This window comes from Magnolia sinica, chromosome 4, assembly GCF_029962835.1.
Source record: "Magnolia sinica isolate HGM2019 chromosome 4, MsV1, whole genome shotgun sequence".
Lineage (NCBI taxonomy): Eukaryota > Viridiplantae > Streptophyta > Magnoliopsida > Magnoliales > Magnoliaceae > Magnolia > Magnolia sinica.
In genome coordinates this window covers 4,298,497-4,311,877 of record NC_080576.1, presented here as the reverse complement: position 1 = coordinate 4,311,877, position 13,381 = coordinate 4,298,497, and the positions used below count along the sequence as shown (strand labels likewise).

Here is a 13,381-nt window from a genome sequence, read left to right as displayed (position 1 = left end):
TCGACCATCTCCAGATCTTATGCCTACGTGGCATCATCCGCCACATTTTTTTTTTCCTTCCGACTGAGTTAGATCATCTTCCAAGGCCATGACCTCAGCAATAGCTGCAGGTGGGAGATATTGATGAGGCTTGTCCGTGAGAGGGCCACCCACAAAATTTGATGGTCCTCCATTGATCGGTCAGATGAGGCTAGCCTGCATGAAGTCTCCATGATCGCTCTTTAGTCCATCGTAAATCTTATCTGATCGGACTAATTTTATCATACAAATCCATTTTTATTCGTGATCATTACATTGAATCAGAGTTGTAGCAGACTTTATTATCTTGAGAATAATCCTATGAAAATTTATATCTATATCAGAGTGTTTTATCATCATACCAGGTAGGTGATCTTCCCTATTGGAAATTTTAGGTTAATATAGATTGATTTGATTATTTGTTATGTGTTCAATTTATTTGATTATTATTATTAATTGCAGATTATTTTATTTGATTCTTAATTGCATAGTATAAAGGTAATTTATTTGAGTTATTAATTGATTTCAATTAATTATCGTTATGTGTTTAAATTGCAATTAATTCATTATTATTACATGATAAATAATGTATTTGAATTTATGGGTGCTCTGCCCTAAAAGGATCATTATATTTTTATGGGTGCTCTACCGAAGGTCATTCCCGAAAGGATCGGCACGGGTGCTCTGCCCTGGGCGATTCCCTAAAAGGATCAACACACACGGGTACTTTACCCTGTGTATTTACCCTAAAAGTTTATTCACCAGGTGCTTTGCCAAGGGTCATTCCCTAAAAGGATCAACACTGGTGCTCTGCCCTGAATCGAACCAAAAAAGATTTTAGATGACTGCATTGTCTTATTTTGTTGTCATGAAAAAAAAATAAATTGTTATTGTTGTCATGTAAAATGCCGATTCAATACTCGTAATTGTTCCTATTTATTTTATTGAGTTTTATTTGTATTAACGTAAAATTTTCAATTTTAGGAAGGATGTGACCCTACGAGCCGTCGCGCTCACACCCGTATAAACTGTTTTGCAGGGTTTGTATATGAAGAACCGGTTGGGTAAGATTGATGATTTTTTCTATTGTTCTATTTGAAGATTTTTTTAAATTCAATACATTTTGTTATTATTTTTTTATGTAATTAAAGATTCAAGATTTGATTAGTGAATGTTATTTAATAACAATGATTATTATCGTTTTGTTTGCTCTGATTGCCTTGAAAATGCATGAAATAATGTGGGTTGCGATGTATATTTTATTTAAATACAACTCATAGTCCGGGAATTCGGGTTCGGGCCTGGCCAACTCGAGTACCGAATTTCGGGGTGTGATTAACATTAAACGTGGACCCCACATGATGGACAATTAATAATGATGGTGAACCCATATGATGGATGACCCACCTCAAGCCGGGCCCCATATAATGACTGTCCACATCAAGCTGGGCCCCACATAATGACGGTCCATATCAAAGGTTGGCCTCTAATGATGAATGGCTCACATCCAACGTGAACCTCACATGATGGATGACCCAAATTGAAGGTGGGCCCCATACTATGGATGGTCCACATCAAAGGTGGGCTAAATATGATGGGCGGTGGACACTAAAAGTAGGCCCCACAATGGATGGCCCACATCAAAAGTCGGCCCCTAATGACCCACATCCAAGGTAGGTCCCACATGATGGATGGCCCATATTAAATGTGAGGCCCACAAATCGACAATGCACATCAAAGGTGGGCTTCACATGATGGGTGGTGGATATTGAAGTTGGGCCCTACATGATGGACACTAAAATTGATGGTGGATCCCACATGATGATAGTTCACATCAAATTTCAGCCTCTAAAGATGAATAACCTACATCCAAGGCTGACCCCACATAATAGACTGTCCACTTTGAAGTTGGTCCCCGCATGATGGACGATCCCCATTAAAGGTGGGCCCTGGTAAGGTTTCAATGGTGGCATCATTTTTCCGCTGCCTTTTGGGTGAATGCCCTAGCATGATCTCACAAAATGGATGGAAAGTGTGGATATAATACATACATCATGGTGGGCCCAATGAACTTGGTGGCGTAAACACACCACTGAGGTTGGTGGGGTGTTGGACCCAGCACAGGGTGATCCGTGTGGGGGTGTGCTGTTGTCTGCTGTCTGTTGCAGCTATCTGTCTTGTACGCCAGCACAGGGTGATCCGTGGAGGGGTGTGCTGTTGTCTGCTGTCTGTTCCAGCTATCTGTCTTGTACCCCAGCATAGGGTGATCCGTGGATGGGTGTTTTGTGGAGGAACCATCTTACGGAACAGGGCATACAATAGGCGAGTCTGAGCAGTGGTTTTTTGGTTGGCACAGGGCAGGGTGTATAGCTCACCTTTTTGTTCTTTTCTTTTTGTTTCAGCATGATATGATATGGTAGGTCTGACCCGGCTACCCTTTTTCCAGGTTGGAGCGGCCCGAATGAATTGTAATCAGTGTTTTTATATATATATATATGTAGAGAGAGAGAGAGAGAGAGAGGTGGATTTTTTTTTGTTATATATATATATATATATATACAGAGAGAGAGAGAGAGAGAGAGAGAGAGGGAGGTAGGTGGGTTTTTTTTTTTCTTTAAAAGCACACCACGCAATCCGCTGGAACTAGGTGACGTCAATGTGTGCCCCGTCCATATAACAGAAGGTGGGACGTGGCATATCGACCAATGAGGATTCCTTGCTCCACAGTATTTATTTAGACTGGACTCCTGTGAAATTCCAGGAAACAGTGTTAACTGAACATCAACTGTTGAAAGTTCTTTGGAAGCCACAAAAGTTTTTATCAAGTTTATATTTGTGTTTTCCCTTTGACTATGTTCATATGATTATATAAACAGGTTGGATGGCAAATAAACATTACTATAAGGCCTAACAAAGTTTCAACGGTGAAAATCATTATTCCACTGCTTCTTGTGGTATGATCAACTTGAGCTTTGGATATATATGAACGGGAAAAACGGATGGATGGCGTGGATAAACCACAACATACATTCACGGTGGCCCACCTGAGTTTATTCAGTACATAATCCGATTTCCAGATGACCGTACACGTGCACTGATCATAGAAAAAAGGCTGTGAATAAAACTTGCTAATATTATTATTGTAATTTAGTTAATATGTCCAAATCTGATCAAGACAATTTCCCAACAGGTTTGCAAGCCCGACACGCACCATGAGAATCACACATGACGTGGCAGATATCTAAAGCTTGAGTGTGGAGCCAAAATCGAGCTGTTACAGTCGGACTCTATTATGAATTTTTACTTAATCAATTCGGCTGGCAACATTCTTTAAATAAGCTATTACATACATATTTCCAGTTGTTATCTTTCAATGTATTTTTGTTTATGATTTCACATTAAAGTAATGTTAGTATATGGTCAGTTTTTAATTTCTTGCAATTTCATTGAAAATTATTATGTTTGTTAATGTAAAATATTTAAATTTTGAAATAATTTAACAATTAGCAAGTTTCAAGTCCTTTTTGTTTTTGGTGATCAGTGCATGTGGACCGTCCATCTGTTACTACAATGGCTCGTGATATCAGATGTAACCAAGGCGCAGCCGTCTATTTGTGGCCTTCAAAGTTCAAATACCTGACTGTTATCCATTTACTTACATGAGCCATATTTTCTGTCCCAACTCCTCATCCAGCTTTGCCCAAGTTGACACGTAGGTGGACCCTACCTATTTCTAGCCTTAACTTCTGAAAATCCATATTAAGAGATAAATTTTGACACCCGTAACCATAGCTCTACTGGCAGAGTGAGTGGAGATACCTCGTTTCAACACTTGAGGTCTTGGTATCGATCCCTAGCGCGGGGGTGGCTAACATGGAGTGTGTGTACACACATGTGTGTGTACTAACAAGCTAACCCAAAAAAAAACAAAGAGAGAGAAATTTTGACGATGGAGTGATCCATGTTCAACTTCTAAATCAATGGATGGGATAATCTCTTCATCATAGTTACGAAGATTCATGTCATCTAGCAATAGCAACAGGTGAGACGGACGGTCACAATCACCCACACATCCCTCGACCCACGTAAAACAATTAATCAACCGTCATCAACTTTGACTACATTTCATCCAAAGGACGGTCGGCTAAACACGCCTCTTTTTTTTTTTCCTTTTACTCCGTTTAAAAAGTCCAGAAGCTCTCTCTCTCTCTCTCTCTCTCTCTCGATACTTACCATACAAGAAAACGCGTTGAAAGTCTTTAACCCTTGTTCTTGTCGCCACCAAACTAATACGACTTTGCTTCTCTCTCTCTCTCTCTCTCTCTCTCTCTCTCTCTCTCTCTCTCTCTCTCAGTCTATATATATGTATGAGTTTTCATCATCCCAATCACTCTAATTTCCATATATCCATTTCATTTCATCATTCCAATCATCTTCATCTCAAATCCATTTTCATCTACCCGTTTCATTTCATCATTCCAATCACCCTCATCTCAATTCCAATCCCTTTCAATCTCATGCAAACCATGGATATTGCCATTAGTTCTAGCCTCAGTATGTACAAACCCATCAAATTTTCCTCTCGTCGCAGCCTCCAAACACGTACCAAGACCAAAACAATCTCATGCAGTGCAACCATATCGAAAACGGTAAGCGGGACGAATTTCTACAAACTTCTGTCGCTCGACTCAGAGAATGCAAGCTTCGACGAGATAAAGAAAGCTTATAGGAACATGGCACTTCGTTGCCACCCAGATGTTTGCCCTCCTTCTAGGAAAGAAGAATTCACGTGGATGTTCGTCGAGCTTCGCAAGGCTTATGAGACGTTGTCCGATCCGGTCTCGCGTAGGAAGCACGACTATGAGTTGGGTTTGTGCAAGGCAGCAAATACTTACATGGGTGCGACGAAATCGGAGTTCTCGAGAGCAACTTGGGAAGATCAGCTGGCCCAGCTGAGGATGAGGTCTGACCGTCGGATGAAACAAAAGAAGGGATGATCGAGTAGTAGGATGAGATCTCGACCGATATAAAATGCACGCCCAGATCCAATCGACTGAATATCATTTGGATATTCTTTTTTTCTTTTTTTTGGTTTGTGTTTAGTCGAGGCTCTTTTTTCATAGGATGAGGTCTGTTATTTTATTTCTGTTTTTTCGTTGATATCTCATTCTTTTGTTTCATATTATATTATATGTATTCTTTTCTTTTCTTTTTTCCTTTCGCATAATCAATAATAACGAGGCCTGTTGTAGAGAAGAATTTTGTGCAGCATATGGGGCCCACCGTGTTGTATGTATGGCATCCAGTCGGTCCAGCTGGGTTTCCCTGACATGAAAACGGGGTACCAAAAAATCAAGCCCATCCAATTATCGGTTTGGCCACCACGTGAGTTTGGAGTTTTTTTTTACAATATTTGAGTGAGCGTGTGTATTCTGTAATGAACGTCGAGGAGAGGTTTGCTCGAATTCATGCACACGTATTATGATATGATATGTTTGCGACTTTTGACGTTGGATTTGGACTCTTTCCTTTGTCCCTAACCGTTTATCTTATAGGGATTCCCTGGGTACGTAGGGGATGACCGAAAAAACTGTCGTCTCGTGTAATATTTCAGCCCTTTAATCATACAAAGTTCATTGTTCCCGTCCCCATTCAAAGCAAAAGAACTAAATTATCAAAAGTTGAACTAATCCAATTCAAGAGCTTTCGTCCAATATTGCCCATCCACCATTAAAAAACAATAATAATAATAAAAAGAAAAAATTAAAAAAAAATCATTAGAACCCATTTTAAATAAGGCTAAAATCCAAATAATGCATTCGAGCAAACGTTTGTCGCGGAATTTTTTCTTGAGCTTCGCATGGTGCACCTGGGATGTTATTTGGTACTCTGGAAGGACACTTGATGCACAGGAACGATGCATACATTTGCTCAAATTATAAACTGATCAAATTGTGGTAAGTTTCTTTAAGTTGTTGAAGCAGGGTTGCCAACAAGCCCTTCTTTATTTTATTTTATTGCATTAGTTACAATCGTTGTGATGAATTAGTGAGGCATCTACGAGAAGAGATGTTATAATATATGTTATTTGCTATTCACTTGGGTTCGTTGATGAGTCAGAGTAAACGCAAAGCTACAGTTATGGAGAAATGCTTTATTAACTCATGATTTTACATTAGCCCAAATAAATAGAATATATAGAATATAATTTTAGCAATAGTAAGAGTATACATGAGGAATTAGTTAAAATTACTAACCAAGAAGTATTCTAAAATAACCATTTTTTATATCTTACCTAAGCCAAAAATTCAGGAAAGGAGAGAGAGTGAGAAAAATTCTAGTCATAGACATAAGCTAGGTGGATGAAGTGGAGATGTGTGTTTTAGAGTATTATGTGACGCAGGTTAAAAAGTATGAAAAGATTAGAAGAAGATTACCGTTTTCCTTAATTAATTAAAACCTTGAATCCATAAGGTGGGTGGGTTTTTGAGTCTACCAGAAGTAAGAGAAAAAATTTAAATATTTTTATTGAATAATAATTCTAAGATTTCTCAATTACATTACTTATATAGATGACAAAAAATCTTCATTGATTAAAATTTACTCAAAATAGTAAAATATCCTTGAAAGGCTAATTTTATTTTATTTTTTTCAAAAATAGAAATGTCAATAAGATCTTACTGGAACATTCCCGACGTTGTTACAATCCACATTTAAAAAGACAAAATTTTAAAATTATGAGATATAATGATGATGGAAGTTACAAAAAAGTAGTATAGTTTTTTTAAAATTTCATTTTGACCCTTAAAACGAGCTTTTTTGGCAAAACAGATGTCCACGACCTATTGTGTAGGTTGGTTATTCTTGGATACATTACTATATTAAAATCAATAAATCCGCATTTCGTGACGATGTCCGAATCAAAAGTTATAGTTTTTTATGATCAAAACTTTGAAAGGTAATTTTTTTCATGTTGAACCGGACATACCTAGACCCAGTTACATCATGCCTTACGTAGGACTGAGTCCAATTCTGATAAACTACTTCAACTTTCTTTTAGACTTCTTTCAGTCTAATTGTGCTAATAATGCATTCGCAACTTGCTCGATATCATTATGTGATCCCATATACAAATGAAACTAAAGGAAAAGTTTTATATAATGGATTATAAGACTAATAATACTTTCCGGAACATAATGTTAGTGAAACATCATGTTCATGGGATGACTGTGGTTGAAATGAGGAGGTTCCTACAAATGAATAACAAAATGAGGAAGGTTAATACATCATGTTCATGGGATGAGTCTGCTTGATACACCGTTTCATTTTGAATGTGCGTGGAATTTCCCGTCAAGCTGTTGCCCCTTAAGTATGGCCACGTGATGATCCAAACCGTTCATGTATAAGGTCTCCAATTACAAACATGTTTTGTTAATTAGCCGGCTCTTCTTCCTTTTCTTAAATGCAAACATGTTTTATTAATCCGCCGGCTGTTATTCTTCGGATATAGTCTGCTTAAATCATAATAAGATTGGATAGAATATATTTTTGTCTACGATAGTTCACCACTGTTTTAAAAATGGTGGTGACTCGTCCTACTAGCATGTGACAAGCATGCTTGGAAATCTAGACTGTCCAAACCTTGGGACATATTGTAGATTGAACATATCTCTTAAATCACATTTAAGAAATCAATCCTAACCATGCAATTGATGGACTATTAAATGGATGGTTAAAAGTAAAATCGTGAGCAGTCCAAATTCAAATCGCAAAAATCAGAAGGTCACTGTCGTCCATGGATTCTTAAATAAATACCGTGGAGCAATGAATTCTCATTGGTCAAAAAAAATAAAAATAAAAAAAATAAAATTTCATTGGTCAATATGCCACTTCCCACCTTATGTTATGTGAAGGGGCGTACGGTGAAAATTCGTGCCACTTGTCACACGTGGGAGCAAGAACTATGTGGGGAAAAAAACACTGAACTAATTAAAAACAAAAAATCAAAGAGAATGTCATCGGTTGCAGACTTAATTAGTTAGGTTTGACATCGTGCCATCGGAGTAACAGATGGACGGTCCAGATGCACTGATCACAGAAAAGGGCGGTGAAACTTGCTAATGTTTATAATTGTTTAGTTAACGTGTCCAGATCTGATCAGGCTAATTTCCCAATAGGTTTGCAAGTCCCACACGCACCACCAGAAGCACACGTGACGTGGCAGATGTGTAAAGCTTGAGTGCGGTTCCTGCAAAGATAATGAAATGGGCTGTGCTCATGTACTCTATTTCATGGATTTCTGCCTAATAAATTCTGCTGGCCACACGGGGCATATATAGATGAGACCCGGCTCCACCCAAGACGGTTTAGACCTTACAGTGGGGCCCACCTTGATGTGTGTATTCTATATCCACACCGTTCATCCATTTTTTAAAGATAATTTTAGGGCATGGCCCCAAAAATAAAGAAAATCTAATTATCAGGTGGACCATACTCTAGGAAACAGTGGTGATTGAACACCCTACCATTAAAAACTTCTTAGGGCCACCTTAATATTTCCGTAGTATTTATTTGCCATCCAATCTGTTGATAAGTTCACATGAGCCTGGATGAAGGAAAAACAAAAAAACAAAAACAAAACGAATATCAGCTTTATCCAAAAAAAAGTTGGCCCATTTATAGTCAATCATCACTGTTACATAGAGTATGGTCCACTTGGTAATTGGGTCTTCTTCATTTTTGGGATCATATCGTAAAATGATCGGGAAAAAAGGATGGACGGGTGGATACAGAATAGACACATAAATGTGGGCGTCATGGTAAGGACCGCACTGTCTTGGGTGAAGCCAAGGTCACACCTAATCCGCTCCCTTGCAAGAAGACATGAGTAGATTAAAAAAAAAGAACACAAAACTTCTAGGGAATAGAAAATGTTATCCTTCTTTATTTTGATTTTACAAATATCACTTAGATTTTAAAAATCTTGCCATACTTTCTAGAAAATAAATAAAACAATCACAATAATATTATGGGAATTTTCAAATTCTCGTTGGTTTTTACTTTTTAATTTCTTGCAAATTTATTGGAAATTATTGTATTTGTTAACATAAATAAATAATTTTAAGTTAAAATAATTAGGCGTGAGTGTGTGGGGTGTGTAAAAAAAAAAAAAAAAAAAGAAACCTAACAAAAAAAAAAAGTTAAAATAATTTATATTGTAATTTTAAAATTTATTTATTATAGGCATGCAAACAGTTCTCTAGATCAAAACCAAGCAAGCTATGCAAACCCCACACGCTTCTCTATAGTTCCCTTTCCCGCATGTGGGGGCTTCCACACCTGTCTGGAAATTAGCTAGGTGGCTCAGATTCAGACATGTTAACCAAACAAAGATAGACATTTGCAAGTTTCACCGCCTTTTTTCTGTGATCAGTGCATGTGGACCGTCCATCTGCTACACGTGGGTGGACGGTGGACCCAAACCATTTCTAGCCTTAAATTCTGACCATAAATATTTACAAATAAAATTTGATGATGGAGTGGACCATGTTCAACTTCCAAATCAATGGATGAGATCATCTCTTCATTATAGTTACAGAGATACATTTCATCTGGCAATAACAACCAAGTAAGACGGACGGTTACAATCACCCAGACATCCCTCTACCCACGTAAAACAATTAATTACTCCATTTCATCCTTTTACGAAGTCCTTGCGTATTTTTTACTTTCTCCATCGATACTTTCCACACAAGAAAACGCGTTGAACGTGTTTAAACCTTGTTCTTGTCGTCACGAAACTCACACGACTTGCTCCTCTCTCCTTTTCTATATATATATGTATGAGTTTTAATCATCCCAATCATTCTCATTTCCATCTAAATCATTTTATTTCATCATTCCAATCACCCTCATCCCAATTCCAATCCCTTTCAATCTCATACAAACCATGGATATTGCCATAAGTTCTAGCCTGACTATGTTCAAACCGATGGAATTTTCCTCTCGTCGCAGCCTCCAAACACGTAGCAAGACCAAAACAATCTCATGCAGTGTAACCAGATCGAATACAGTAAGCGAGACGAATTTCTACAAACTTCTGTCGCTCGACTCGGAGAAAGCAGGGTTTGATGAGATAAAGAAAGCTTATAGGAACAAGGCACTTCGATGCCACCCAGATGTTTGCCCTCCTTCTAGGAAGGAAGAATTCACGTGGATGTTCGTTGAGCTTCGTAAGGCTTATGAGACGTTGTCTGATCCGATCTCGCGTAGGAAGTATGATTGTGAATTGGGTTTGTGCAAGGCAGCAGATACTTACATGGGTGCGACGAGATCGGAGTTCTCGAGAGCGACATGGGAAGATCAGCTGGCTCAGCTGAGGATGAGGTCTGACCGTCGGATGAAACAAAAGAAGGGATCATCGAGTAGTAGGATGAGATCCCAACAGATGTAAAATGCATGCTCAGATCCAATCGACCGAATGTCATTTGGAAATTTATTTATTTTTTGTGTTTAGTCCATCCTCTTTGATTCTTTTCTGTGAATTCATTGATATCTCATTCTTTTGTTTCATATTGTATTCTTTTCTTTTTCCATTTTGCTTAATCAGTAATTACAAGGTCTGTTGTGGAGGAGAATTTTGTGCGTATGTATGGTCCAGCAGGGTTTCCCTGACATGAAAATGGGACACTCCGAAAATCAGGCCCATCCAATTATCGGTTTGGCCACACTTGAGTTCGGATTTTTTTTTCTTTTTTTCTTTTTTTTTTTTTTAAAAAAAAGAAGAAGAACGTGTATTCTCTAATGAACGTTGAGAATAGGTTTTCTCGAAGAGACTTTTTCCGGACGCGGATTTCCTGCGAAGTCCATTGGCAGGAGGTTCCTGCACTGGAATGCTAAGTGGGTCCCACAGTGATGTTTTTGATAAATCCACACCGTTCATACGTTTTGTAGCTTATTTTAGGAAATTGGACCAAAAATGAAATGTATCCAAAACTCATGTGGTCTGTACGAGAGGAAACATGTAGATTCAGTGACCACCGTTTGAAACATTCGTATGGCCCCAAAGTTTCATATCACTCGAAAATTTTGGTGTTTTCACTTCATCCGAGTGGGACTGACCTTATAAACGGTTTGGATGGCATATAAATATCAAGGTAGATCCCAGGAAGGTTTCAACAGTGGAAAACTCTTTCTCCCGCTTTCCCTCTCGTTCGGCCCACTTGAGTTTTGGATCCACCTCATTTTTCTTAGAGTTCACTAAAATGATCTCCAAAAATGGATGGACGGTGTGGATTTCTCACAAAAATTACTGTGGGCCCCACCTAGCATCCTAGCGCGGGAACTTCCCGCGTCCACTTTTTCCTTTGGACTTGGACTCTTTCCAATTTCCGAAACCGTTGGATAACCGTCAAAACTCTCTTGCAATATTTCAGCCCTTTGATCATGCAAAGTTCATTGTTTCACGTCCATATTCAATATCTTTCGTCTGTTGTCTATCCACCATTAAAAAAAAAAGGACCCATTGTAGAAACAGTTTAAATGAAAGGCTAAAGTTTAGATGTATTCTAGAGAATATTTGTGGCTCGGGACATTATTTGATACTCTGGCAGGACGGTTGATACGCAGGCATGATATATAAATTTACTCATATTAAACCGACCAGATTATGGAAATAACTTTCTTTAGCTGTTGAGGCCGGGACATTGCACCGTCGTGAGGCTGTGCCGGCATTTACAAAAAGGATACGTCAACCTCTCTTTGCCGTACACGGTATCACCATTTTTCTTTGGTGTTAACGCAGGGAAGGACGTGACGAAGTCGATCGCTGTCTTTTCCGTGGGATATCTACTCCCAGTCCATGAAGCTCTCTAGACTCCTCACCGATCTTTCTCGATTCCGAAAACGATAAAAGTAAATTAGAAATAATTTCTAATAAATTTGAAATAAATTGATTAATAATAAAAGAGTTTTTTTTTTTTTCATATGGCTGCTTGACTTTTGGACTATGGACAGAAAACCTTCCACATTTAAATTATTTCTGAAAATCTGCTTATAGTTTTCACCATCAGTTATTAAACCCCTTGACTTTACTGTATGAATCGATTAGTTTATTTTCTTATTAACTGAACTGACCTTAACCTTCCGACTGTATGCATGGCCCACCTTGTTATTTGTGAAAAATTCATGCTGCTCATCTGTTTTACGAGCTCATTTTAGTGCACGAGCTTAAAAATGCGCCGGATCCAAAGTGCAAAGTGAGACCTATATTGGCCTCAATATTCTTCAACGGTGGCCGTTCAATTTCCATTGTTTCCTATCATTTGGCTAACTGGGGCTTGGTATTGGCCTCATTTTTTGGTCCATGGCAAAAAATGAGCCGGTAAAATGAATGGTCAGGGTGGATTCGTGGCAAACATCTTATGGCTCAATGAGTGTTTTAAAGGTGAACTTTTAATCCCCACTGTTTCATGTTCATGTGCCCTACTTGAGCTCCTAATCAGTCTCATTTTTTGTCCCATGTTTTAATATGAGGTGGCAGAACAGATGGATGGAGTGGATTGGACACAAACATCATTGTGGCGCCACTATGGTCGAACAACTTCTGTACTCAATCTGTTCGTGTGGCCCACTGGAGCTTAGTATCGGCCTCATGTTTGGGCGCAAGTCATAAAATGAGCTGAAAAACAGATGGACAGGGTGGCTTGGTAAAAAAAATTATCCTATGGCCTAACGAATATTTTGTCTATAGGTGTTTAATTCTTAATTTTTTATGTTCCTTTGGCTCACTTGAGCTTTAGATCAGACTCATTTTTGGATCCATGTCGTAAAATGAGGTCGCAAAATAGATAAATGGATTGGATTTGTTACATACATCATGGTGGCCCCACCTAGGTCGAGCAACCCTCCCCCTCTTAACTTAAATGTCCATCAAACCTCTCGCTTGCCATTGATGGACGTTGATTGTCCTACCCGGCAGATCTATAGCTCAAAATGGCCACACAATGGCCGCAAGAAATTTGAGGCCCACAGAACTTTGCCACATCAATACAACACCGAGGTTGGTGCTCTCTTGTACGTAGGGGTGTACATGAACCAATCTAGCTCGGTTAGCTCACTCGACTCGACTGGAAAAAGCTCGATTCGACTCAGTTCAAAGCTGAGTTCGAGCCGAGTCGAGCTAATTTTTTGAGCTCGAAAATGAGTTCAAGCCGAGTTCGACTAGGCCTCAGCCCGACTCAACTCGGATCGAATCCAGCTCAAATCGAACTCAGATCGAACCAATTCGGTCACTTGGTTACTTTTCCATTGATGTTGGTGTTTGATCAAATGAATCAACGAAGTGTGGCGGGTGGCAAGGAAG

At 38.7% G+C, this 13,381-nt stretch overlaps 2 protein-coding genes across 2 annotated transcripts; both read left to right on the top strand.

The window, feature by feature from the left end:
* Positions 1-4,544: 4,544 nt before the first annotated feature.
* On the top strand, positions 4,545-5,015 carry LOC131241986 (chaperone protein dnaJ 20, chloroplastic-like). The gene has a single exon (XM_058240342.1). The coding sequence runs from the start codon at positions 4,545-4,547 to the stop codon at positions 5,013-5,015; it is 471 nt and encodes a 156-aa protein (XP_058096325.1).
* Positions 5,016-9,967: 4,952 nt separating this feature from the next.
* LOC131241985 (chaperone protein dnaJ 20, chloroplastic-like) lies at positions 9,968-10,471 on the top strand. Its single transcript, XM_058240341.1, has one exon. It carries the CDS (start codon positions 9,968-9,970, stop codon positions 10,469-10,471), a length of 504 nt encoding a protein of 167 aa, XP_058096324.1.
* Positions 10,472-13,381: the final 2,910 nt, after the last annotated feature.